Source organism: Myiozetetes cayanensis, unplaced genomic scaffold (assembly GCF_022539395.1).
Source record: "Myiozetetes cayanensis isolate MyiCay16 unplaced genomic scaffold, myiCay2020 scf24, whole genome shotgun sequence".
In the NCBI taxonomy this organism is placed as follows: Eukaryota; Metazoa; Chordata; class Aves; order Passeriformes; family Tyrannidae; genus Myiozetetes; species Myiozetetes cayanensis.
The window spans coordinates 4,421,668-4,446,313 of record NW_026087456.1 but is presented as its reverse complement, the minus strand read 5'-3'; the positions used below and the strand labels follow the sequence as shown (position 1 = coordinate 4,446,313).

General features: G+C 38.4%; 1 protein-coding gene across 1 annotated transcript in view; it reads left to right on the top strand.

Moving 5' to 3' along the window:
- Positions 1-24,283, top strand: part of INTU (inturned planar cell polarity protein) — a 33,977-nt gene extending 9,694 nt beyond the window's left edge. Inside the window, exons 3-16 of the mRNA XM_050320600.1 lie at positions 2,782-2,867; positions 7,384-7,587; positions 11,762-11,880; positions 12,168-12,257; positions 12,558-12,635; positions 13,426-13,615; positions 16,077-16,130; positions 17,882-17,944; positions 18,661-18,882; positions 19,440-19,862; positions 20,363-20,460; positions 21,066-21,255; positions 22,490-22,644; positions 23,435-24,283. Of these exons, the coding sequence (XP_050176557.1) occupies positions 2,782-2,867; positions 7,384-7,587; positions 11,762-11,880; positions 12,168-12,257; positions 12,558-12,635; positions 13,426-13,615; positions 16,077-16,130; positions 17,882-17,944; positions 18,661-18,882; positions 19,440-19,862; positions 20,363-20,460; positions 21,066-21,255; positions 22,490-22,644; positions 23,435-23,546 (2,084 nt within the window). The 3' untranslated portion in view covers positions 23,547-24,283. The remainder of the gene's footprint in view (positions 1-2,781; positions 2,868-7,383; positions 7,588-11,761; positions 11,881-12,167; positions 12,258-12,557; positions 12,636-13,425; positions 13,616-16,076; positions 16,131-17,881; positions 17,945-18,660; positions 18,883-19,439; positions 19,863-20,362; positions 20,461-21,065; positions 21,256-22,489; positions 22,645-23,434) is intronic.
- The last annotated feature ends 363 nt before the right edge of the window (positions 24,284-24,646 follow it).

The window sequence follows — 24,646 nt, the reverse complement described above, 5'->3', positions numbered from 1 at the left end:
GAAGAATGTTCTTTCTCTCATTAGCTGTGTGTTGCACTGATTTGTCATTATCATCACCCTGTCAGTTTGAGCTGAGCAAGTCTTCTCCCTTGAAAATTGAAATACGTGGTGAACCTTCCAGTGGTTCAGTATTTCTGCAGTTGATCACATTTTTGTTGCCAAGCGAAGGCTTAAAATATAATTACACTAATATGCACATTTGCTACAAATCCTTTTTCTAATCTCTTTACACTGCCTGAGTGATGAACACCATATTAATAATCTTGGAGAGGATGTGGAGGTGCTTTAAGGGAGCCTTGGTGCAGCTGAAGCAAAACGAGGCTTGATTTTCAATTTGCTCTTCCAGAGGAGCTCTTGGTATTTTTAGTTCACGCATAAGAATGACCTTGGAATCAAGCCACTTTCAGTGTTAAGGAAGAAGCTAATTTCTTTATTTCCCTTTCTACAGACAGAAGGTACAAGATACAAACTAATCACGTTTTTCACCCCATAGGACAGAAAGGAGAGACAACTGAAAGTGCCACCAAAGAAAATTAAGTAGAAAGAAAGTAAGGCCTATTTTGTTACTGTGGAGTCGAATATTTGGCTCAGGAAAGGACTAAATCCTCAGGAAAGCATGAAATCCTATATCCTAGTGCCACTGGCAGTCACTGGGTATAGTTGTTGTCATGAATTTATGTTGCCTCATCTAATCACGACATTGTAAGGAGGACTGTGGGATCACTGACCTGCCTTCTCAGGAAAGGCCTTTTCTGAGGCATCCAAGTGTTGTGTTTGTCTTTTTCGTGTTTTATGTTACTTGCCTACCTTCTTGAGGATGAATGTATTGTTTAATTCCATTATATTTCTGCTACTTCAGTAATATTTATTGGTTTCTTCCTCTGTGATAAAGCCTTATACTGAAAAGCGCTTCCGCCTTTGGGTGTTGACATTATAGAAACCATAAAGGAATGTCCTTTTAGTGAGAGTTTTTCTGACTTAGGTTCAACCTAAAATCTCACCCTAAACACTGGACTGATGTTCTAAATTGCCAGCTTAAGTAATCAAATCTTTTGGTTTTAGTCTCCCACTACCACAGCTAAAGTATCTTTAATATGTATCCTTTTTTAATGCTGCTTCCTTTTTTCATTTTCTTTTTGAAAGTAAATGAATGGTAAAAAGCTTTCTGTTTTTACTTTGCAATTTCTATTCCTTTTGACAGGCCTGTATAGTTTTATCTCTTGATGTTATTTTACTTTTATGTTTTCTAACTTCACAGGTTGGTTTCCTTTTCCACTGGTCTCATATTTTTCTTGTGCACTCTGTGCTCAAACATGCATCTTTCTGAGGGGGATGAGGCAGAGGTTATTAACTAATTATCACTGGGATACTTCTTGAGAATATTTTCCTTCAGAGAGAAATCCCAGTTTGATGTTTGTACTTTAAACTTGAACGTGGATTTTAAGTTTGTAAGCTCTAATTTGGTTCTTTCTGTTTTTGTGATTGGTGCCTTTAATTCTTCAAACCTTTTCCATTTGCAGTTAATTACTTTCTCTTTGGGATCCTGAGTTTTTTCCTCCCCATTCCCAGTGAGAGTAAGAGTGCCAGATGTAGAAGATGCAAGATGCCATTAGGCAGGAGGAACGGGCATGGAGAGAGCAGAATAAGAAACCACAGCAGTGTGGATGAGGAATGGAAAAGAAGGGAAAGGACTAAATTGTGATGTGGCTTGAGAGACAAAGGAGAAATGAGGAAGAGTGACTGGTTTTGTGCCAGTTCAGTGATCTAAGCCAAGAATTACTGATGTGCACAGTAACTGCCAGGGCTGCTTCAAAGAGGGGGGCTCAGGGGGTGAGATTCTATCTCAGCCAACACTTGAAACCTTTGGTGTAAGTGATGGCCTAGAACTTGTAAGATGCTACAGGAAGAGTGAGTTTTGGAGTGCTTTTGGGAACAGTAGTGGTTTTTTATCAGTGGAAGTAGCACTGGAGAAGGCTTGGCAAGTGAACAGAGGTGGTTTCAGAGCAAGGGAGGGGAGATAATCTGGTTGGTGAAATTGTAGTGTTTTCTGGTAAAGGAACACGAGTGATACAAGCCTGGGTGGAAGGAAGAAGCTTGGACAGTTACTCTATGGGAGGATGATCAGAGGGATGGAGCACCTCTGCTGTGAGGAAAGGCTGAGAGAGTTGGGTTTGTTCAGCCTGGAAAAGAGAAGGCTTCGGGGTGACCTAATTGTGACCTTCCAGTCACAGAAGGGAACCTACAAGAAAGATGGAGACTCCTTGCTTGGGCTTGTAGTGAGAGGACAATGGGAAATGGATTCAAACCACAAGAGGATGGGTTTAAGTTAGATATTAGGAAGAAATTCTTTATTGTGAGGGTGGTGAGGCACTGGAACAGGTTGCCCAGAGAAGCTCTGGTTGCCCCATCCTTGGAAGTGTTTCAGGACAGGTTGGACAGGCTTTGAGCAACCTGGTCTAGTGGAAGGTGTCCCTGCCCGTGTCAGGGGGGCTTGGAACTGGGTGGTCTTTAAGGTCCCTTCCAACCCAAGCCATTCCATGCTTCAGTGATTTCTGTAAAATGATACAAGCATGGCAGTAAGGCCCTAAGAGCATTGAGGTGACACGCTCATGTTTCTAAACACAGTAAAAATTGCATGTAGAGACCATCTTCTTAAATGTAACAAATATAAATTTATGACTGTTTGAGGGTCATACTGATTTTTAAAACAAGACACTTTGGCTGTGTATTGTGGTGTGATACCAACTAACTTTCTCATGTTTTTGTCTGTTTCACCTCCAGGAGATGCTTTAGTTGCTGTAAATGATGTCGATGTGAATTCTGAAAATATAGAAAGGGTTTTGTCTTGCATTCCAGGTCCTATGCAGGTACAGTAGTTGAACATTTATTCCAAATGTCCTATGTAAATGTTGATATTATTTCTAGCCTTTTTTTCCTGAGGAAACAGGACTTAGGGATGGAGATGTGCAGCACTAGCATGCATGAAGCAAGATATTGATGTCTAGCTTAAATATAAATGTGTCAACAAAATAGTAGGGGCTTTTTTTTGTCCATTACTGTTCTTAAAATGGTAATAATTGCTCTGGAAATACTTTACTAAAATAATTATGTATTCATTAATATAAACAATATTTACAAACCAGAGACTAAAGCCTGAATTAACAAGTAGTGCTATTAAAAATGTTTAAAAGCACTTAAATGGAGAAATTAATACTGCCTTAATATTTAAATAGAAAGAAGTCTTGAGGTTTTAACAGCAGGAGCAGTTTAAAAACCGTAGTGTCTCTTGGTAGTTTTTCTTGAGGTCGAATATACGAGGTGATGATAATGATAGAAATGTTTTACACTCCAGAGATAAAAAGTGGAAATTCTGTCTTTTCTTAAACACGCCTCTGTTTGCAGCTTACGTAGTGCCAGTGCCTGTGGAGCTGTATCTGTATCTGCAGTGGGATTGAGGACTGGGTTGTCAGTTCAGGAAGCTTTCCAAGATATTTGACAGTACGGAGCTACCAGAGCTGTGGTCAGGTATTGGCAGAGCTCCATGGGAGAAAAAACTTGTCTTGTCTGTCTTTGACCAAATATGGAGCTGCTGCAAATGCAGTTAAATACAGACTGATTAAAAAAGCAGAGATTATGTAGTTTATGTAATTGTATCCTTGCTAGATTAGAGCATATGTATTACTTGTTGGTAAAATACAATGCAGCCCTTTATAGAGGAGTTACTTTTAATGCAGTGTTAATGTTTAAATTGTCAGTAAATCTGTCAAGTAGGCAGCGATTATTTGAAATGTGTAATGGTTTGGCATGCTGGCTTTCCAAACCCTTTTATTAAAGTGCAATTATTCCTTTTTTACTCTGCAGTTTGAGTCAAGCCAGTAGAAATGATTGCTGGAGTAGACCAGAGGAGATTTAAATACAGAGCTGTGGAGTTGTTTTGCAGTGTAGAGCACTGTGTTCATGCTGCTAAAGAAACAGAGGGGTGTTGTATCTGAGATTTTGTCATACAAGCAAAATCGTTAATGTATTCTTATTCATCTTACATTGCAAAATATCAAACAAGAAGCAGTTTCAAGGCTTTTTACTTAAATACAAGTTATTTCCATAACAGAAGTCCCTGCTCTTCTGGATTCAATGCTAAAAATTGGTGGAATTAATTTAAAAAACTGCACTCCCTATATTTTCTCAGTTTCAGCATGTGACATAACATAACTCATTGTTATATTTCCAGAACTTTGTTTCCTTTGCCTCAGTTTAGGCAACGAGATCTAGGCATGTAAGGGCTAGTTTAGTGTATTTATTGAGCAATAAAAGTCCAAATGCTACATCAGTCCTTCTTTTTCTCCCTTTCTGTAATCAAAATAGCTGCTGTTTCCTTGCACCAGAAGACAGAATAGGAAGGGCCAGATAGGCTAAAAGAATTTACTCTTCCTTACTGTGATATTCAGAAGTTGCAGAACCATTTCACCCACAACTTGCTAAAAATATTCAGCCTGGGGCAGACATTCAGAATCAAAAATTCCAGCCTGAAATTTTGAGTTCCAGTTGTGCAAACGGTAAGCACATGGAAAACAGGGCCTTAAAACAGGAAATGGCAGGCAGGCTTTAAAGTGCAGGCCGTGCCACCAGCTCTGCCTGTAATAAAGTCCATATTCTCAGGCACACACTTCCCTGCAGATGAACAGAAATCATGCCTTTCTGAGGCAGACAAGTGGTATAACAGCTACATTATCTCTTTCTACACTGACAAATGTGTAAGAGTATTAAGAAACAAATTAAATACAGAGTGACCTTCCAATCATCATTTTCCAGCTTCCAGCAGTTAATAGTTAGGATCACTTACAGGTTTGCACATTCTCCTTTGTTAATCTAGTTCTTTAAATTCCTTTGCCCTCCACATCACCCTGTAGCAGTGATTGATGTGACTGATTTGTGATATGGTCATTAGCGTTGGCTTTCAACTTGCCATCTAATTAAGTGCATTTTATACCCCCATGTTTCTGTGCTATGCCTGTTCATGTCTTACTCTTCATATCACTGCATGGCTTAGGAGAACTCTGTCATGTTCCACTTTGGTCACATACTTCCTAAGTGGAAAATTCCCATCCATGTCCCTCAGAGTTTTCTGTTCCTGCCACCTTCATCAGTTCCTTTTTGCTGTTTGATTAAATTCTTTTTGAGAACTGTTCTAAGCATTGAGAATGTGGGCACGATACACAGAGTGGAATACTAACGTTTTCTGTGCTTTTCCCATTCTTCATGTCATTTCCTTCTCTGTTTCTCTGCTGTGCATCGATCTGATTTTCTTTAGGAGAAATGGAATCAAAGCTGTGGAAGCTTTCACAGTCAGGACTTATAAAAGGGAATAGGTTCTAGGGTATGTAAAAATAACGGTCTCTTGGTCCTTTTCTATGACAGTGATGTGGGAGGCAGCGTGGATGCCTTCAGGAGGAGTTTGTTCTGTTTGGCCCAGTTTGTTTTGAGCTCTTCCCTGGAGGACCATATGGTGGTCTCTCTAAGACAAGACAGAGTTTGGTTCTTTAAAAACTGAGAGACAAAAAGATTGCAGCAAGAATGACATCTGTGCATCATTAGTGTAGGGACTGCAGCCTAAGTGTCACGTATAAGTGTCCACAGACAAGATGTAAGAGAAGTTTAAGAGAAATAACTATTGAGCCTCGAGGAAATCTGCAAGAAGTTAAAGGGGGTATGAGGAAAATGCTCTGAAATAAATGCAGGTGGCATGACAAAGAAAGAGAACTGAGTCACAAAATGCTGGAGAAGAAGACATTCACCTCTGCAGCTGTGAACTGTCAAGTTACTGGGTCTTAAAAAGCAGCTGGATGTCTCTGCTCCTTGAGCCCTGTTAATGTGCAGTGTAAGGAATCAAGACTGAAATGATGAGGAGAGGGCGAGGGATGAGTGACTGTAAGAGAAGACAGGGGTAGCACAGGGCAGCAGAGTAGGACTGAGGGCAGTGCTGCTCCAGGGAACGGGAAAAGAAAAGAGAAAAAAGCTGATAGCAGCCAAAATAGGAGAGGAAAAGAGTCATGAGTGGAATGGGAAGGTGGCACCCAGTGACATAAATGTTGTAGCTGTAAGAGCTGATGATGGCACTTCTCTCCAAGCCAGTTTGGCAGGCAGTGGGTGTTTTAAAGCATCATTATTTCTTGCTGGCACTCCTCTCTCGAAGTATGTGCATACACATACACGATTACGAAAATGAGAATGATCTCCATTTAAATGGATAAATTACCTCTGCCTGGGCTTCTCAGTTTTATTGCAGCTGGGAAAATAAAAACCTTTTTTGTTGCATCAATACTTGGGCTAAGCTGTCACTGACTTAACAGAGAAGCAGGACTTGGTGTGATGTGTGATGTGTTATGTTCAGAACTTCCCATCTCCTTCTTTCATACCTAGGATATCAGCATTTATTCACAAAAAAAAAATAAAAATTGCTCTTTCATCACTACTGGAACAACTAGCAAACATAATTTTTGTAAGGCAGTGATAATAAAAAGTATGAAAAAATATAAAGCAAATTATGAAACATATTTCTGCATCGTTTGGATTGTGTGTTGCTTGTTATGAGGAAATATGTGTTTCTTCCAAAATTCCTGGGTTTTACTTTATTTAGGAAATAAAGACAGAAAACATAATTCTTTGGCAAAGTAAGCTTGATCATTTAAACTTTGGTTACTTAAGAGAGGACGCTCTGTGCTTTGATTTTTTTTTTTCTTCTAAAGACAGCACAGCAAAGGATGTAAACAATTTTTATGCTTCTTGGTAGTTGTGTGAATTGTTAAATACGGCAACAAAACCCTTATTTGCTGATTTTACAGTTAAAAAAAGTTAACATGGTGAAAATGAAAGACTGAAAGAATTGCTACTGTTACAATTTAACAGACTTTTTAGTGTAATGTATTTTCCTGTGCACTCAAAATGGCAAAGAAGTGCTCCAGAAAGAGCCTTGAGGATATACACTTAGGAAAGTGCTGACATTTTGAAAGAAGTCAATTATTGTGTGTTTTTCAAAGTCAGGGTAGTATAGGTTTTGTGTTCAGACCAACCCAGAGCAGTAAGTATATTTTTCCATTCTCAAGACCATAAGAATTAAGCATGAAAACACAGCAAACCACATGCTTACTCACATGGTTCACAGAGCATGTAATAGCTGGGTTTGTCCTTTGTAATAGATGGTTATGTAATGCTAAATGTATAATTGGTTTTTCTTGAAACAGCAAGAACTTTTGTGTGCTTACATGTCAGGAAGGCTGAGAAAACTTAATCTCTTAAAGGGCTCAAACTGCATCTCTTTCATCTGATGTCGGGACATCATTGCAAGTACAGCCTCACGGTTTTCACAATAATTCATTATCTTAATAGGTTAAACTTACATTTGAAACCTCAGTGTTTGAGCCTGAAGGAACTTCTCAGCAAATGAACAAACAGGCACAGTCAAGTATGAACAATCTGGTTCGGCTCCTGTGGGGAGAAGAGAGTACAGACCTTCAGCAGGCAGTTCAGGACGTGCCTCATATTGTCATGTTCCTCTCACTGAAACTGGACTCTGAAACATCCAAGGACGAGGTACGTGGCTGACTAAAGAAATCTGAAGTGAAATTTAACAACTGACAACAGCAACTGCTGTGATATTTGATGTCAAGTAAATGAATGAAAGAATAAATAAATAAATAATCCTGCTAAATGTTTTGAGTAGTGAGTCATCTGCAAAACGTCCATTTTGGCAGAAATACGGCCTGAAATTCCAGAGGGATAAAACACAGCATCAGTGCTGACAAACTGTAATTGGGCTTAAACTGAGTTCAGGTCAGCACATGAGGAGAGGCCATAGGTGTATCTGCAGAGCCGAGGTGCATTCACCAGTGCAGGGTTGTCTCTCGTGTTGTCTCTCTGCTGGACGGGGTGTTGTCAACGCCTCTCCAACTTGGAACTATGGAATCTGCCAAGCCAAAAGAATTTCCCCCAGCAGGAGATGTTGGCAGTCCACATTCATAATCTGTCTGGCTCCTGTTTGGAAATGCTAATGTGCCTTTTCTTAGAGGACTCTGGCCTGTCTGCTGTTTGCAATCAGCCGCTGATTCTTGCTTGGGGCAGCGTTTTCGAGCTACTGAAGTTCTTTCCCTTTGTCCTGTAAAGCTTCCTTTTCACATCTCTTTTCTTTCTGTGTTCAGAAGGATTTTGCCAGTGTACATGTAAGCCATTGTAAGTTTGTGTAGATGTTGTCGGTGATGTAGCCATAGCTACAGATACTCCTCTTAATGCAGGGGCACAGAGCGGTGGGGAGGGCTGAGTTTGGTCTCTTGCCTAATCTAAAAATGACAATATGGACAAAGTAGACTTTCAGGGACAGACATTTGGAAAAAAGACACTTCTCCCCTTGTGTGAATTCTCACATTTAGCATTGTGCCCCAGTGATCTCATATTATCTGTGATGAGGAGACATCAGAGGAAGCACAGGTTTTGCCAGTCCTCAGGGACTGGGATGGCAGGACAGTGATGGAGTGGGGAGCAGGAAAAAGACATTTTGCTTTCTCTCCCCTGGAATTTATCCTTAGGTTCACTCAGTGCTCCATCCCTTGTCTGAAATACCTTTACTCCCTTTAGACTGTTTTTCAACTGGTACAAGTCTAAATTGTTCTGTTGGTGATGTGTGATAGAGAAAAGGTGTTATATCCGTATTTTCTAGAGACAGTGCTGGGGAGGAGAACCCTAGAAAATTACATGATATCATGATGTCATATAAGAAATGTTGCAAAGTTTGCAGGGTCAAGTGGATGACACCTCAGAAATTATGAATTTGTATCTGCTTGTGCAATTTTAATTCATCCCTTTAGTATGTACACAGCATGACACTGTCTTAAGTATTACATTTTTTTTCTGAAAGATGCCTGTCTTGTGCAGAGGACAGGATGGACAGATGAGTGGATGCAATTAAAACTTACTAGCCAACCGTAAATCCAGTAGCTCTTAACTCTGAAGTACTTGATTTGCAAGCAAAATCATGCTCTTAGCATAATAATTTGAAGGTCATGTGTGCTCTGTTGCTTGTTAAACAAGATCCTACACTTTAACTTTTGGTTTGCCATTCTTCCCACTCTCCTGTAAGAGATTACAGTTTTTCCTTCAGTGGAAATTAGTTTATACAAATGTCTCTTCTCAGTATTACTTTTTTTTTCACTAGTGTAGCAATTAGGCAATGCCATTCCATGTTCTTTTTCTTAGAGACCGCTTCCATTAAAACAATATCACAGCATTTTTCTTCTTTAGTATTTGCTTACAACAAAAATTAAAAGAGCTCATTTAACTGTAAATTAAATAAACTTAAGGTTCTTTATCAAAGTTCACTTGCATATTTCAAATAATTCTCTTCTTCTGCAGTTCTGAGTTTTTAGTAGCCCAAGACTGCTGCGCTACGTGGATAGAACACCTGTGGATGGTGGTTGTAGACTTAAAGACCAAACTTTATGAAATATTAAAAGAAAAATAATTTCAGGATCACTGGCTCCTCTGTTGGTAGGGGAACAGACATGCAAATGCCTGATTGCAATTCCTGCACCTCAGAGTAGATATAGCACTGCTTTCTTGCCCCATTATTTCTTGAAGCTCTCCCAAGAAACGGGATTAATCCTGAACATTGAGCAGAGGTAAAAGAGGAATTGTAATGCACACATCATCCCTTCACACCATGAAATAATTGTTCCCTGACAAGTCTTGGCAGTTATGCAGCCCCAAATAGGCTAACGTTGAGGTGTGCTTTGCTGGGATAATCAGGCTCTTTATAACATTTCCTTACGAAAGAAGGCATTTCTTCAAGGCATTTGTCTTTTTACTGAACATTAAGCAACTTATGGCCTGGAGATGTTTTGTCCCAAAATTAGTTCCTAGAGTACTTTAAATTAGCACTGAAGTTATGATACACCTATGCCATAGTGCACAGTAAAAATATAATGATCCTTTACTAAACTGCTTTACCCAAATCCAGAGGAGGCACGGTATGCAGGTCACATCCATGTAAACTATGGCAACTGGAACTGCTAACTAATTCTCCCACTTGTGAGCTTTTGGCACCTAAAAATAGAATTAATGAGCTTTAAGACTTGTAAGCCCTGTCTGTTCAGCTATAAAAGAAAGTAGTATTGGAAATCATTGGGGATGTGTGTATGCCTGTGGGGGGTGTCCCAGATGGCAGCAGTTTCAGTGAGTAAGACTGATCCTGTCTCTTGCAGATTTTAGTTTAAGGTAGGTGTTACAGTTACACATTATCCGTACCAGTGTGTTTGACCTGATTTTTGGTGATACCAGGGCTTAAAAGGAATAATGTTGATATTCCTCCTACATGAGAGTGTTACTAGAAGCCACTAGTTCAGAGTCTGTCCAGGTCTGGATTTTTGGGTTGAGGGAGGGTTTACACTTTTTAAGGAATGAGCTGCTTGTCATTTATTAGTTCCACTGTGTTTGGCCTGTGACCTTTTGGGCTTGCTTTTGAGACAGCTGACCTGGTATGGTGGCATGTGCTGAACCTTGTTAAATCACTTTACACAGACCTGATACTGCTCTGCCCTTTTCTTTCCCTGGGAAAGTGTGCAGATAATTCACACATTAATTTTGTGTAAAGGCCCCAGTTCATAGTGAGGGGTGGAAAAAAGGCTCTTTCTAGCCCTTTGCACTGCTGTAATTAGAAAACAGCAGGGTTTCTCCAGTTGAGGGATTGATTCCAGGAAAAAAAGATCCTTGTCACTAATGAGTATTTGTAAATAGAGCTAATTAAATTGGATAAGAATGAAGAGTTTTCCAGGTCCTTCTGCAATGAAACTTTACATTCTTTTAGTCTGGATGAGGAAAATTTTCTAATGGTACTGGCTGAATGTTCTTAGTGACATAAATAGGGAAGTTAATCATGCCTGTGTGCCTTTTGTTTGTGTAAAAAGATAATTTACTATACTCTTTGCAGTGGATATGTCTAATATTACATACATCATTTTTGGCCCATCATGATTTGGCAGAAAGCAATAAATGACGAGGAATCGTTTTTGTCTATTACTGTATTTTTATGGTTGCTGAAATAATACAAAATTTTTGAAAGTGCTTGCATAAAGAAATTATTTTTAAAAACTGGTTAGGAAAATAAAAATAATTGTCACAAATATTTATCTGTGCTTCAAGATGACTTATTTTACTGAGCATCAAGATGACCTGTTTAAGAATATGCTGACACAGATGGTCACAGGTTTCATGAGAAATGTTAATCGTGTGTGTTATTTGAGAATATATCTCAGCTCTGTTTTATGCTGTGCATGTGAAACAGGTAGGGTTATACAGAGAGACTGGAGTTTTCACATTCTTACTGTTGGTTTTGAAGAGCTGTATGTTTGATGATGATTTAGATCAGAATTTAAACACTGAAAGAGCCATACAAATAGTAGACTTCTTGTTCCAACTGCTTGGCATGGGCAGGGACACCTTTCACTAGACCAGGTTGCTGAAAGCCTGTCCAGCCTATCCTTGAACACTTCCAGGGATGGAGCATCCTCAGCTTCCCTGGGCATGTGCTTTTTAGAAGTTTCCAGTATGCCCATGCAGCTTGTTTCACTACCCTATGAAAGTATATCAGAAAAAACCTTTCATGTTTAAAAAAACCTTAATACCACACACAAAAAAATTATCTTGTTTTCTGTGGGGATTTTTTTGGGGCGGGGGGTTGGTTTTGCTTTGCTTAACTAACAGCTGACTTTCTTCACAGCAAGAAATTCTTTATCAGTACCCCATATCTGAAGCATCCCAAAAACTGAAAAGTGTGAGAGGAATATTTCTCACACTGTCTGACATACTGGAAAATGTTACTGGTACCGAGATTATCAGGTAAAAGTATTTGAAATGTAATGTATTGTTATTTTTATTACTCTATACATACATGTAGAGCAAACATGGGTTATGTGTCAAGTTATAGACAAAATCAAGAGTGACTCAACCTGTTTAGGCAGTAACATTTTAACTAGAACAATGTGCCTGAAGATGGACTGCTTGATGTGGGGGAATTTCCTTGTAGTGGGTAGCAGTGAGTAGGATTTTTACTTCAGTGAAATTGTTTTTAACTCTTCTGTAACTTCATATTGTTAACAGAAGTATTTCTGGTTTAATTTTTCTAGTTCCTCCCTTTTCTTATGTGAAAAACTGGTTCAAGTTGTTTACTGGAAAGAATCTGACAAGTTGCTCGTAATTGGCCTTCCTGAAGAGAAGTGAGTTTCAGAGGAAAGGTTTTGTTTTCCTTTAAATTTTATTTTGTGTCCTCAAATTCTTCTTTTCTGGTTGACTTTATTGTCATCTTTTAGATATCCATTGTTACAGTTTCTTTTTCATTTGCTCTGAAGGAATAAGATCTCAGACATACATGTAGGTTAGAAAACAGGAATGGATTTGGTAAATCCAAGTACTCTGTCGAGGCTGCTGGATAACATCAGTAATGTGACACATGTATGTGTTCTAGGAGGACTATTTGTTCACAGTGAAGCTGTACATTTTTCATTTCTATTTTTTAGTGTGCCACTTTCTCAGCTGAGGAACATGATTGAAGATGTTGTCAGGACCTTGACATTTATGTACGGTTCTTTGGACAGGTGAGTTCTTTCAAAAGTATTTTCTTTTCAGTCACACATTTCTCGTTGGTGCTCACTGAAAAAGGCAAATAGTAGCATTAATTTTAATGTCTACATGGAATTTCTTTCCATGTGCCTTTACATTTCCATAAAAAAACAGAATTATGTTCTTCTTGCCTTTTGCTTTCAGTCTGAATGCTAGTAAGACACTTTTTAAACAGTCTTTGTCAATTCAGAAAGTTTTGTCCTTGATTAGGTTAAATCATTCACATAATCTAAGTCTCTGTGGATGTCAACAGCACTCTGCAAATGTTATCCTTTGTGTTCAAGCACTGTCTGTAAAATATACCTATGAATCAGGATTATATTTTTAATAAAGTAAACACTCTGGATTTGCAGTGAGTGTCTTTCTCTGCATTTGGAAATCACCCAGAAAATTTTCAGTCTTGACTGTAACCTAAATAAAATTGCCAAGATTCATATGCTTGCATCACTTCAGCCTTAGCGTGGTGTATGCCATAGAGAAAGAAAAAGAATAAAGCTCAGTTTCCAAAAAGATGAGACTGATGTTTATATCATATAAAGTTGCTCTAAGACATCTACTACAATACCATACTGGTTTAGTTTTTCTTTGTTTGTAGGTACTGCCTGGATATTAGCCTAGTGGGTTTTTTCACGTTAAAAATGAATGTTAAAAACACATCCAAACGTAGCATCGTGTTGCAAAGGAGACTCGTGTAGCACTGAGGGTTATATAAACAAGCTGCAAGTTTCTCAATGTTATTCTAACTCGGAGTTCATGTTTGTTCAGTGCTTTTTGCCAGGTGGAAAATGTTTCTCGCCTCGATCATTTTTTCAACCTGTTCTTCCAGCGTGCGCTTCAGCCCGGGAGGCTCAAGCCCGGTGGCAGCCCCAGCGCTCAGCGCTATGAGAGCTGCAGTGCCTCGTTCCTGGACAGTCTGCCAGGCCTGCGCTGGCTGACACTGCCTCAGGACATCAAGGTAATGTCCTTTTCACATCTCTCCGGAAAAACTTGGATAGGAGAGACCAAAAAAATCTGCTGTTTGTGGAATTTACCTGTGCTCATCCAAGACCGTCCGTTTTTCCTACCAGATCCTTTATTCAAGTTTGGAGCTACGCTGTCATTCCCACCGTGTATTTAGTGGCTTTGGAGTTATCTAGGAAGAGATTGTGATGACAAAGGATTTAAAACTTTATTTAAAATATATACACACACATCTCTAAGAACTAGGATACAGAGTAGGGAAAGAAGCCCCTGGTATGCAGCTTCATGTTTGATTTTTAACCATTGAAGTGGGTTTTTTTCCAGGTAGGAAATACTACTCCAGAAGCCCATAGCTTGTAATTTAGGAGAGTTATAAATGACTGTTGCAGAATCAAAATAAATATCCACGTGTCATTTGTGTGGCAGCTTTTCTGCACCATTCCACAGTGTCTGGTTACCTCCTAATTAGAAACTAAGTTGTGCATTAAGCACCAATAGGACAAAAGATAGATCACAGTAAATAGAATTACAGCTGCCAGTCGTAAATGTCATTTTAATGGCTTTAATATCTTTGTTTCTGGTTTAGAATATGTTAGTCTTGTCATGGTAGAGTTTGTTTTTTAATGAGTATTTGCCATGATTTAATGCAAATAAAACAGCTTGGAAGTTTTTTAAGCTCAGAGTTTCCTTTCATGGATAGACCCAAAATATTTGTAAGTTTGTAGATAACATAGTTAAGGCTAATTCTAATTATTAGACAATGATTGTAATCTGAACTGACCATAAACTCCATTATCCAAACTTATTTCATCAGCAACAGTAAAAGAAATGAACGTTGTACTTGCTGAACTTTGTGGAAAATTGCAAGTGCTTTGTGAAAGGACTGAGTTTGGATGTTCAAAATGACCTTTCTTCTGCAGTAGCATATTCTGTAATTTATAGGGTCTTTATTTGAAAATAATATTAACTAGGACTTTCCTGGGTTTCTGATTTTTATGAGACCTCACTGTATCATTTTTCTAAGTGTGTTTGGAGGGGAAGGGATGAAGGGGTAAGTCTTTCAACTTTGCTCTTGTCAGGGTTTTTTTTTGCAGAATGATTACAGGTTTGCTATGATTCAGTAACAGAAATTGCCCTGGATGTTGCAAGTTGTGCATCAGTCAATGCTGTTAGTTTCCAAACATATATCTGTGGGCTTCTCTTAAAGGAGAATTGTCTCCTCCTTTATCTTTAGCTGCAGACTGATAGTTACTTAGTTCTTTCTGCCTTACCCTCTATGTGTCCAGATATATTTTTGCTAAATATGTGCTTGAGGACAATATTTTTGCAATTATTTAATCCAACCTCTGCTTTTATAATATGTATGAACACCCCGTTATATATGTTTTACCTACAGAAGTGCATATTTATGGAGTGTCTCAGAAGAGATTAGCTTTTTTCCTCCATGCTTTTTTCTTCTCTCTCAAGTTTCTGTAGACAGACTCTATTGCAGCTTGTTCTGTAGTTCGACTTCCAGGTTGTTTCTTTCTTGCAAAATAGCAAATTTTAAAGGGATTTAGACAACAGGATCGTTGATATTTATGATACAGACATCACTTCCCAGAGTTGTCTGAGATCATTCATACTTGCCAGAAAAAATGTTGTTGTTGCAGAACAGGACATTTCCAGTTAACATGTGGGTGAAGATCTTTATATCCTATAAGGAATATAAAACTAAAAATGTCAGTTCTTTGGGCAGAAAGCCATTTAAATTTTGACTGGGGAAAAGCTGAGAGACTGGTTCATTTTTGCCTGCCAACAGCCTCGCTGACATTGCTCTGTTTGAAAACTGGCTGTTTCAGTTGCAGGCAGCCTGTTAATACAGCTCAAGAAATTTGTAATTATGGGGTTTAGGTTCTTACTACATTTATGTCAGGGGTTTCAGTGCCTAGTACCATGTTTCTTCTTGAAGTACTCTTAGTAAAATTTACATTAACCAGCAGCTCTTGTAGTTAAAGAAATTAGGACACCCAAAGCAGTTGGAGTAGAACAAAGATAAATGTGTGAGAAAGTTTTGGCAATTTCCATAGAGACAAAAAAGCTAAATCCATTGTGTAAAAGATTTTTCTGATAGCTCAGTTGGATGCAGTAGTGTGCCAGATTTGAGATGTGTCTCTAGACGTCGTGTATTAAAGCACCTTTGTGCCAAACACTCTGCTCAGCAGGCACACAAGGAGGGAAACTGTACAGTTTCAAGGAGCAGGGGGATAGACAGCATTTAAGAAGGATTTTTCTTTAATCTGATGGCTCAAGGTGTTCTTGATATTTGATGATACTATTGAAAAGTACGTGCAAATTTTTATCCGCTCACTTTGTGTTTGTTACTTCTGACACCAGCGAGACAGAGCAACCTGTGCTATTATGGGAAATTAATGTGTTGGAAATATCTATTAAAAAGCACTGTTTAAATATTTCAGACGGAAATTGACACAGCACTGAGTGATCTGGAAGCAGCTGACTTTGCAGAGCTGGTAAACATCTTCTTTTTTTTGCATTCCACACTCTCTCTTTGCCTTGGTGTCGTATTCAGCACTCATTTCAAACTCATCCACTTTTTTCTAATCAAGTGAGAGTCACAGCAAAGGAATATGATATTATTCTTTAAAGATAGATCAATTTACCTGTTCTATTTATCCTGAATTTGTCTCCATGGTTAATATTACAACGTATTATAATCCTATAGGATTAATCACTGAAAGTCCATGATTTAAATGTAACTTGAGTCCATGGGGTGTTGTCTTGGTTTGAGACAATTTGGAGGGGCAGAGACCTTGGACAGAAGTCTCCTTCCTCTGATTCGATTCCCCTGCTTCTCTCCAATAGAGAGATTGAGGGAGAGAGATATCAAACACGCCCAGATGTAAGTGAAAAAATAACTCTAGCAAGAAGGATGCTAAACAATACTGATAAAACTGGGATAAGCTAACCAGAAAAATTCTCAACCTCCTGCCCAGCGGATCAAAACAAGATGGCAGGCAGCCTCCACCCACCCAGTAAAACCTGTCAGGAACAGTTTGGAGGGTCAGTGATGGAGTGAGGCTGCAAAACTAACAGTGGATTGTGGGACATTTCAAGAGTCTTTGTCACCTTCGAAGCACAGGTGGATCCATTGTGGCCATCAGCAGAGATGAATATCTTCAGGCCACGTGTGTGAATTGTCCTGATGCCTCTCCACGGGGAGTTATGACAGATGAGTTATTTGTGTAAGGACAAAGAAACAATACCCAGCTCATAGCCTGAGGTGGCAGGTGTGCGTGCCCTCTGAGTCATCAGCCTTCCAATCTTTTCACACTGGTGGATACATTCTTCCTCTAGGATAACAGAGTACCACCCTTATCTTAAGTCCCTCCTCACAGTCTAAATTAGTAGGCATATTTGGGGAAAAGAGAAAAGAAAAGGTGGATAGCAGAGTCATGTGTAGCCCGGGACAGATGTCTACAAAAACCCCTTAAATTTTAACACAGCTGATTGCTGTTACATTTCTTCTTGGTGTAAATAACTGTCTCCTTCCCAAACAATTGTGAATAAACCTTGCTATGCAAGGTGTCAACATACTGAAATTTCAGCTTGACTTTGTCATGAAAGAGCTCTCTTAAATTCATGTTTCAGAACAGTTACTTTCAAATTCTATTCAAAAGAATCACTGTTCTAAACAAGCTGGATGAATGCTTACAGAAAGCAAGTTACAGTTTATTGCACAGATATTGATTGCACCTACTTAATTTAAACTACAGGATATCCATCCAAACATAGTGTTAGTAATCAGAGAGTCCCGAGGATTAAAAGATCAATGAACTGGTATAATTTAGGTAAAATGTCAAGTACTGGAAAAAAATGCTTTGACTTGAAAGTTTTACTCTCTGAGGGCCCCTGGTGTCAATAGTTATGCTGCAGGTACTTTGCTGTTAAGAACTGTGAGAGTGAACATATCCTCAGAGAAATTGTTAATGGACAAATAACAACTAAATAGGGAACTATTTAATCAGCTGAAATCTTTGGAGAACATTTTAATTATATGAATATCAATAATGGAGGCTAAAAATTTGATATTTCCCTTTACTGCTCAGTATTAATTGCTGTACTGGTAATAAGAGGGGGTCAAATATGAAAACATTAAGTAATATATTGATTACAGTTTACCAGAAGTAGTTCACTTGCATTTGGTAAATTAAACAAAAAATTTGAATTAAAAATGGTACAATTATCTTTTTTTTCCCCACAGTCTGAAGATTATTATGACATGAGAAGATTATATATGATTTTGGGCTCTTGTCTCTTCTACAAGGTAATCTTAATGATTAAGACCTAAAGATGAGCAAAATGCATGTAGAAATCTAATCTAGGCAGAACCTCACAAATATGAAATAAACGTATGACTGCTTTAAACAGGCATTTCTAGTACCAGAACTCAAACACCATAACAGAAAAAAATTGTGAAAGGAAATTATATGTATTGTATGATCAGTAAGAACAAACTGCTTCTTTGAAACTGGAATTTTTTGGTGGAGAGAGAGAAATAAAGCAATACGAGTCAATTCTAGTGAGACTGTAGGATATTCTAGTAGGAATTTTGACAGCACTTGAGCTGTAAAGCAGCTAGAACTGCTGCTGTGCTATGTATCTTCTTTGGACATGTTATTAATTCCAGTGAAAGCTCACTATTTTTGGAGAGAGAATTAAACGAGAACTCCAGCAACTTAACGCTGTAGGTGTTTTCAAGCAGTTAAAGCCGTGCACTTCCCAGCTCACCTTTGATAACTTGCTTCTATGCTGATGGTTTCTTTGTGCATATTTCAGTATTTTGAGTGTTTAGGTGTGGTGCAAAAGCTCTGTGTTACCTGTGGTACAGGTGTACCCCAAGACGACAGTCTGTGGGCAGAAAGCTTAGGATGACAGTGCACGTGGAGCAGGGATACCTCTAGGTAGAAAGAACTCTGAAGTGATACGTGGTGGTGTTGTATTTCTTACTGAATGCAACTTCCTTTTCTGTGTTTCCTTAAGGGTTACTTGATTGGTAATCACTTGCCAAAGGAGGATCTTGTTGATGTAGGTTCATACTGTCGGCACTATTGTCTGTTACCCCTGGCAGCAGAACAGAGGATCGCTCAGTTAGTGATTTGGCGGGAGGTATTTCCACAGCATCATATCCAGCCGTGTGAAGGGTCAGCTTTTACAGGATACAGGGAACCCGAAGCAAGATACTTCTTACTGATAGTTGGCTTGGTAAGTTAACAGCTGCAGGATGCCCGTTCTCTGGGCCTCTTCTTTGCTGTTGTGTCTTGCCTTGTGTTCACTAAGATGCATATATTACATTTTCTTTGGTAATTTTACAAAATACTTATACTGTAGTTGTTTTAGGGGATAGAATTTCTCAGAGAGTAGCATTTTTTATACATGTGCAAAGCTTACAAAGTTTAAGTATAAATTCTCGTCATTTTTATGCCTTTTCAGTTGAAAGTATTTTTACCTTCATGATCTTGTCTTTTCAGACAACTCATTTCAGAAATATGTCTGGGTTTGTTTTTTTAAATGTAGACTTTCTTAAAAGCAAAGAGCTAATTTGTAAACAACAGCTTTTATGTTTGGGTCATTAACTTAAATAACACAATAACAGAGAGATGTCCGTGGATGTGATTTGATTAGAAGAAAACAACTCCTCTGGAGGTGAGGAAGGAGTGTTGAATATAGTGCTGTATTTTACCCCAGTCTCAGATAAGATACAGCACAGCACATCCTGTATATTAAACCGAAGGCTAATGCTGCTCCCTTCATATTTACAGAGGCACTTCATGCTGTGTGTCCTGCTCGAGGCAGGAGGCTGTGCTTCCAAAGCTATTGGGAATCCAGGACCGGACTGTATCTACGTAGATCAGGTCAAAGCAACCATACTCCAGCTGGAAGGAATAGATGCCAGCATAGAGGAAAGGCTGGATTCTCCCTCCGTTCCACCTTTGGCTTGTGCTGACTCCTTCCTTCCTGTGACACGTGACAAACTGGAGAGCTTGACCAGCTCGCCTCTCCTCAGCAAGATACAAAACACTTGCAAACCAGCGACCACTCCGGCGAGCAGAAAGTCTCTGTTTGGGGACTCCTCCCTAACAACAGGGAAGCTCAGCCCGACCAGAAACAGTGGAGGACCCCAACAGGGTAACGAAGGTCCTGCAGAAGATGAAAGCACTAATCCACAACCTGCAGTGGATCAGGTCTGAGAACAAAGGCAGAGAGAACGGATGAGGTTCTGCTGGGCTTAGGGGAGGTGGCAGTCCTTTCAATGTAAAAGAATAAATCATAAGAATCCCTGAATTCAGTAGCAAATATTTCTGTTGCCTTGGGAAGCTCTGGGTCAGCCTCAGAGCCATCCCGTGTTTTTTTTGTTTTATCATTGCTTGTAAATATTTGGAGTTTTCACGTGGCTGAAGTGGGCACAGCTGCATTTGAATCAGCAGAAATAATTGGAGAATATCCCTGAAATAATGATGTCAACGTAAGTTACCAGGACAAATTGCTGTACAGTTGTGCAACTGCTTCTAACCCATTTTAGTCCAAAATAGGCTATAAAATACATTTATCTAAATTGATGCAACTGTTTGGGCATTTTCAAAAAATGCTACATTATTTTCTTCTAAGTTGGTCATTTGTTGGTTTGATTCTGTTTTTCCTTTAGCTGTGTTTTCTCTGTTATTTCATCTGTCTTGTTCTTCAGGCCACTAGAAAAAAACACACCCTGCCAAATCCATGTCATTTAGGAAACCTAAGAAAGAACCTTTCAGAGAAGGATACAGAACTTCTTAATGCTCTCAAGTAAGAAATTATTTTTTGTTAAGCAGTTCATTTTTTAGGCCATACTTGGATCGTTTTTTTAATATACACAGATCACAGAAGTTCCTGAGTGATTTTATTCTAACCAAAACTTTACTATGCAAGGATTGCATATGCTCTTAAATTGAGAGCTTAATTAAAGAAAAAACATAAAATAATACAATAAAACACTGTTTCTGAACAGTATGCCACTGTTGTATGCACATGTCCCACATCTGTATGACCTTGAAAGTTCAAATAAAAGTTCTGAGCCACACATACACATTCCTTGTGCCTCCTTGGTGTCTCTGGGTAGGTGTACAAAGGACAACGTTTTTATTTCTCTTTCCATTTGTCTTTGTTGGGGCAAATTTTGAGAACACAAGTGCAGTACATAACTAGTACCATGATTTTTGGATTTGTTGTTAGTTGTTTTTTTAAAATGAGTATTAACAATCCAAATCAGCAGGATTTCCTTGGTGGAGAGAAAATGCCTGTATCCATTTTTGTACTCTATTATAGTTACCAGAAAACAGTTCTTTCTTAAGAAACAAAGTGTATGTTGATAAACTGAAATTTCTGAATTCTGATTTTTTTTTTTCTTTGAGGTTGACATCTGGTCCTGAGAATACTCTCTTCCACTATCTCTCCTTGGAAACGATGCAAGGAATCTTTATTACTCCAACTCACAAAGAAGTAGCCCAGCTCGGTGGCTCCATCCACCCCCAGTTAATCCAGAATTTCTATCGGTGCTGTCTTTCAATTCGGTCCATTTTTCAGCAGTCCATAAGGAAAGAGGTACAGAGACTTTGCTTTTGTTTTGCTATTTACGTTCTCAGCTTGGTGTTTCCACGTTGTTTTCGCTTAATTATTTCAGTGCTTTGCTGCGTTTGCCTTTGTGTCGTTTTTAAAGCTCCTGATATTATTGTTATGGGCAGGTTCTCAATTTATAAGATACTCCGTTCAGATCAGTCATTTTGTGTTCAATGCACACTTTTATTTTGCTAAAAAAGTCTGCTTTGCTAATTGCACAGTTGATTTTTACTGACATGAAACAATTTTATGTACTGAGGAAAGATACAGGATGATTTGTCTATTGTGAAATCTCTATGAAACTATGAGTAATTTGGGCTATGCTTTATTAATTTAATCCAGAGCATGTTTAAGGAAATGCAAGACACTCAGACAAATTATTACCTGCCTTGCTTATGAACTGCTAAGGTGCATTTCACTTTTTCTTCTACCATTTTTGACAAATTAGGACAGTGGTGTTTTGACCATCTTTTCTAGATGTTCAGCCCCCACATCTTCACTCTTGTAGGCAACTGAAAGTTGTGGTTTCTGTTTCTGCAAATGGCAGACATAAGTTCCTTGAGATTTTTTTCCAAGAAAACCTTTTATTTCACCTTTTGAAGCAACTGATTGGAATAGGCGTTTCATTTGCAGATCCAGGGATTAAGCGAATCTTCAAGGTTTATTCAAAAGCTTTGTATAAAACATGGCTCTGAAAGCTCAACAAAACACAAAAATGTCTTTATTTTCTGTATATCTTATGCCCTCATACTGGGTAAGAGTAGGAAAATGCTCTGAGCAAAGTGCTTCAGCTGTTTATTTACAAAAAGAAATTCCTGCCTGGCCAAGTTTATTCAGTGGACTTTTACTATCACAGTTCTTAATTAGGGAGGCACACAGAGAAAGAAAGATGATAGCTTTAGCTGTTGTAACACTTTTTTGAAGGAGCTGTATTATTTAAGATGTCTAAACAGAGAAATAGTGTTCAGCTAGAAGGAAAAAAAAGTCAAAAAAGGGAGCATGTGTCTAACTCCAAGTGATGTAACAATGGAAAAGCCTTTTGATGCCAAAGGAACAAAACCGTGGAGAGAAGAATCGTGTAAGCAAGTTCGTTACATCTTCTAAGCCCGGCTTTTTGACAGCAATGTCATTCGTCAGAGTGTTGAAGAAATCACATTTTTGCTAGCGTTTATGTAAACATCTTTCATTCTCTACTGACGTTTCAACAATTGTTTTACAGAAAAAGAAAAAGGCAGGCAGTGGAATTTCAGAATTTAGTAAGGCAGCTGATGACTCAGGTGTGGTGAGAGAACATGGTGTTTTGTTTGAGTGCTCTCCTGAAAACTGGACTGACCAGAAGAAACCACCACCAACAATGAATTACTGGGTTGTGGGGTAAGTTTAAAGACAGATTTTGCCTCCAGCTTTTGAATATGCTCAAAAAAGAGTATACTTTTTAAGAATAAATATAGCACATCACCGAAATGCTTGAGCAGACTGACTGAGGTAGCTTTAATTTGGGATTGAGAATTGCACTGGTGTGAAGTTCCACCTTTAACTTGAGAGGAGCACCGTGCCAGTGTGAAAACAGCACGGAGCTGACAGCTTTGACAGAGGGGAGGGAAGATGTTTAAAGAGAAAAAAGAAAAGCAGTTCTTTCCCAGCAGGAATGCACATAACTGCAGCTTGCATGGAAAAATTATAAACCGTTCATTGAAACATTTCAAAAAGTTTGTGCTACTGTTGATATCTTTCAAAAATAATCATAATGCTACCTGAGGTTATAAATAGGTATTAACAGCTTTCCTATTTTAGTTCTTCCCTAAAAGAGCTCACTGGATTAGTATGTGGGAATTAGTAAATTTTTTAATACTGGAGCTTGCTCCCAAGGACCTTGATTGCAGCTTGTAGCCCAGAAACCTGGATTGCTACAAACACACCAGTACCACACAAACAGATCCTGAAATCCTGGAGACTTTTTTCCATACGCAGCCAAGAGAAAACTGAACAGAGAATAACTTGATTTAAAAATTAAATGCTGGAGAGACACTGAAATTTGCCAGCTGTTTCACACAGGAGCTGGTTTTAACTTCTTACTGAAACCTCAGAATTTATCATTTGAGGAGAAAAAAACTAACAACTCTGATGATTTTCTTCTTTTTATTCTTTTTTCTTTTTTTCCCAGGAGACTCATTCTGCATCCAAAACCTCAGGAGTGTTATGTCTGTTTTCATGACTCAGTCACAGAAGCTGCTGTTGAACTGGCCTTTAAACTGTCTTTTGGCTTAGCTACATAGATGAGCTTCCTGGACACTCAGCCACCCTTCATGGTGGTGTTATTTCTTTAAAGTATTCCATATAAAGGGAAATGAACTCAGTTTGGGTGCCCACCCACGGTGTACCTTTGAAATGCTTTAGAAAAACATAAATATCTTGTGGTGTGACATAGGTAAAACTTCTGTGGTGATTCCAATGATCTCATCAATTGAATACTTTAAAATATTTCAGAGAACCAAAGTTCCTATTTTTATATACTGTCAATTTTTTTTATCCTGGTCATAACTTTATTACCTGGAAACATCACATAATTTGTACAGTCGCTGCTGTCAGGGCACAATATGCAATGTAAAATGATAAGCTGATCCTCCAGGTGCTCTGAACATCTGGCAACTGGTGATGAAGGAAAAAAAACCATTTTCCGATTAGGTAAATTTTGCTTCTCTAAAGGCTTCGAAAATACCGAATATTTTCAGTGGAATTGTGTTGATCAACACAGAAAGAAATCTTTTAGACAACTCATGGCACTTAGCCTCACAAAACTAAAGGCTAATCATTTTTGCCATTATGCTGTCCTGCACACTCAAGGACTGCAGTGCAGTTGATGTCTTACTTGACTTCATGAGTTTTAACTATAAATAACACTTATATTTGTTAAAATGCAATTTTGAAGGCACAAAGAAAGATGGGGGGGCTGGGGAAATGGTTTTAAGACTTCTGCATGGACTTGGCTTATTTTATATTCCTAATTTCTTAATAAAAATGTATATTTGTTAAAAACAAATAGAGCATTCATCTATTTTTTTTTTACTTCATATATTTCCACTTTTGCTTATTTAAACATAATTTGTTTAGTTAGATCTTCTACAGTTTACAGCTGGATATTACAGAACCTGTTAGGTTATATCCATGTGAGGCAAGATGTTTGCAAAAACAGAAGAATTCTACAAAATTTAGCTTATTATTAAACTATTTGTAAGTTAGAGATCAGATGCTCCTAAAGCTTTTTTTTTTACTCAAGATTGGTTTAAAATGTAAGATTTTGGGTCTTTTTTTTTTTCTGCTGTTTCTATTTGCTTTTCATAAAATACATGACTGAAGTTGCATTTTGAACCGCAGG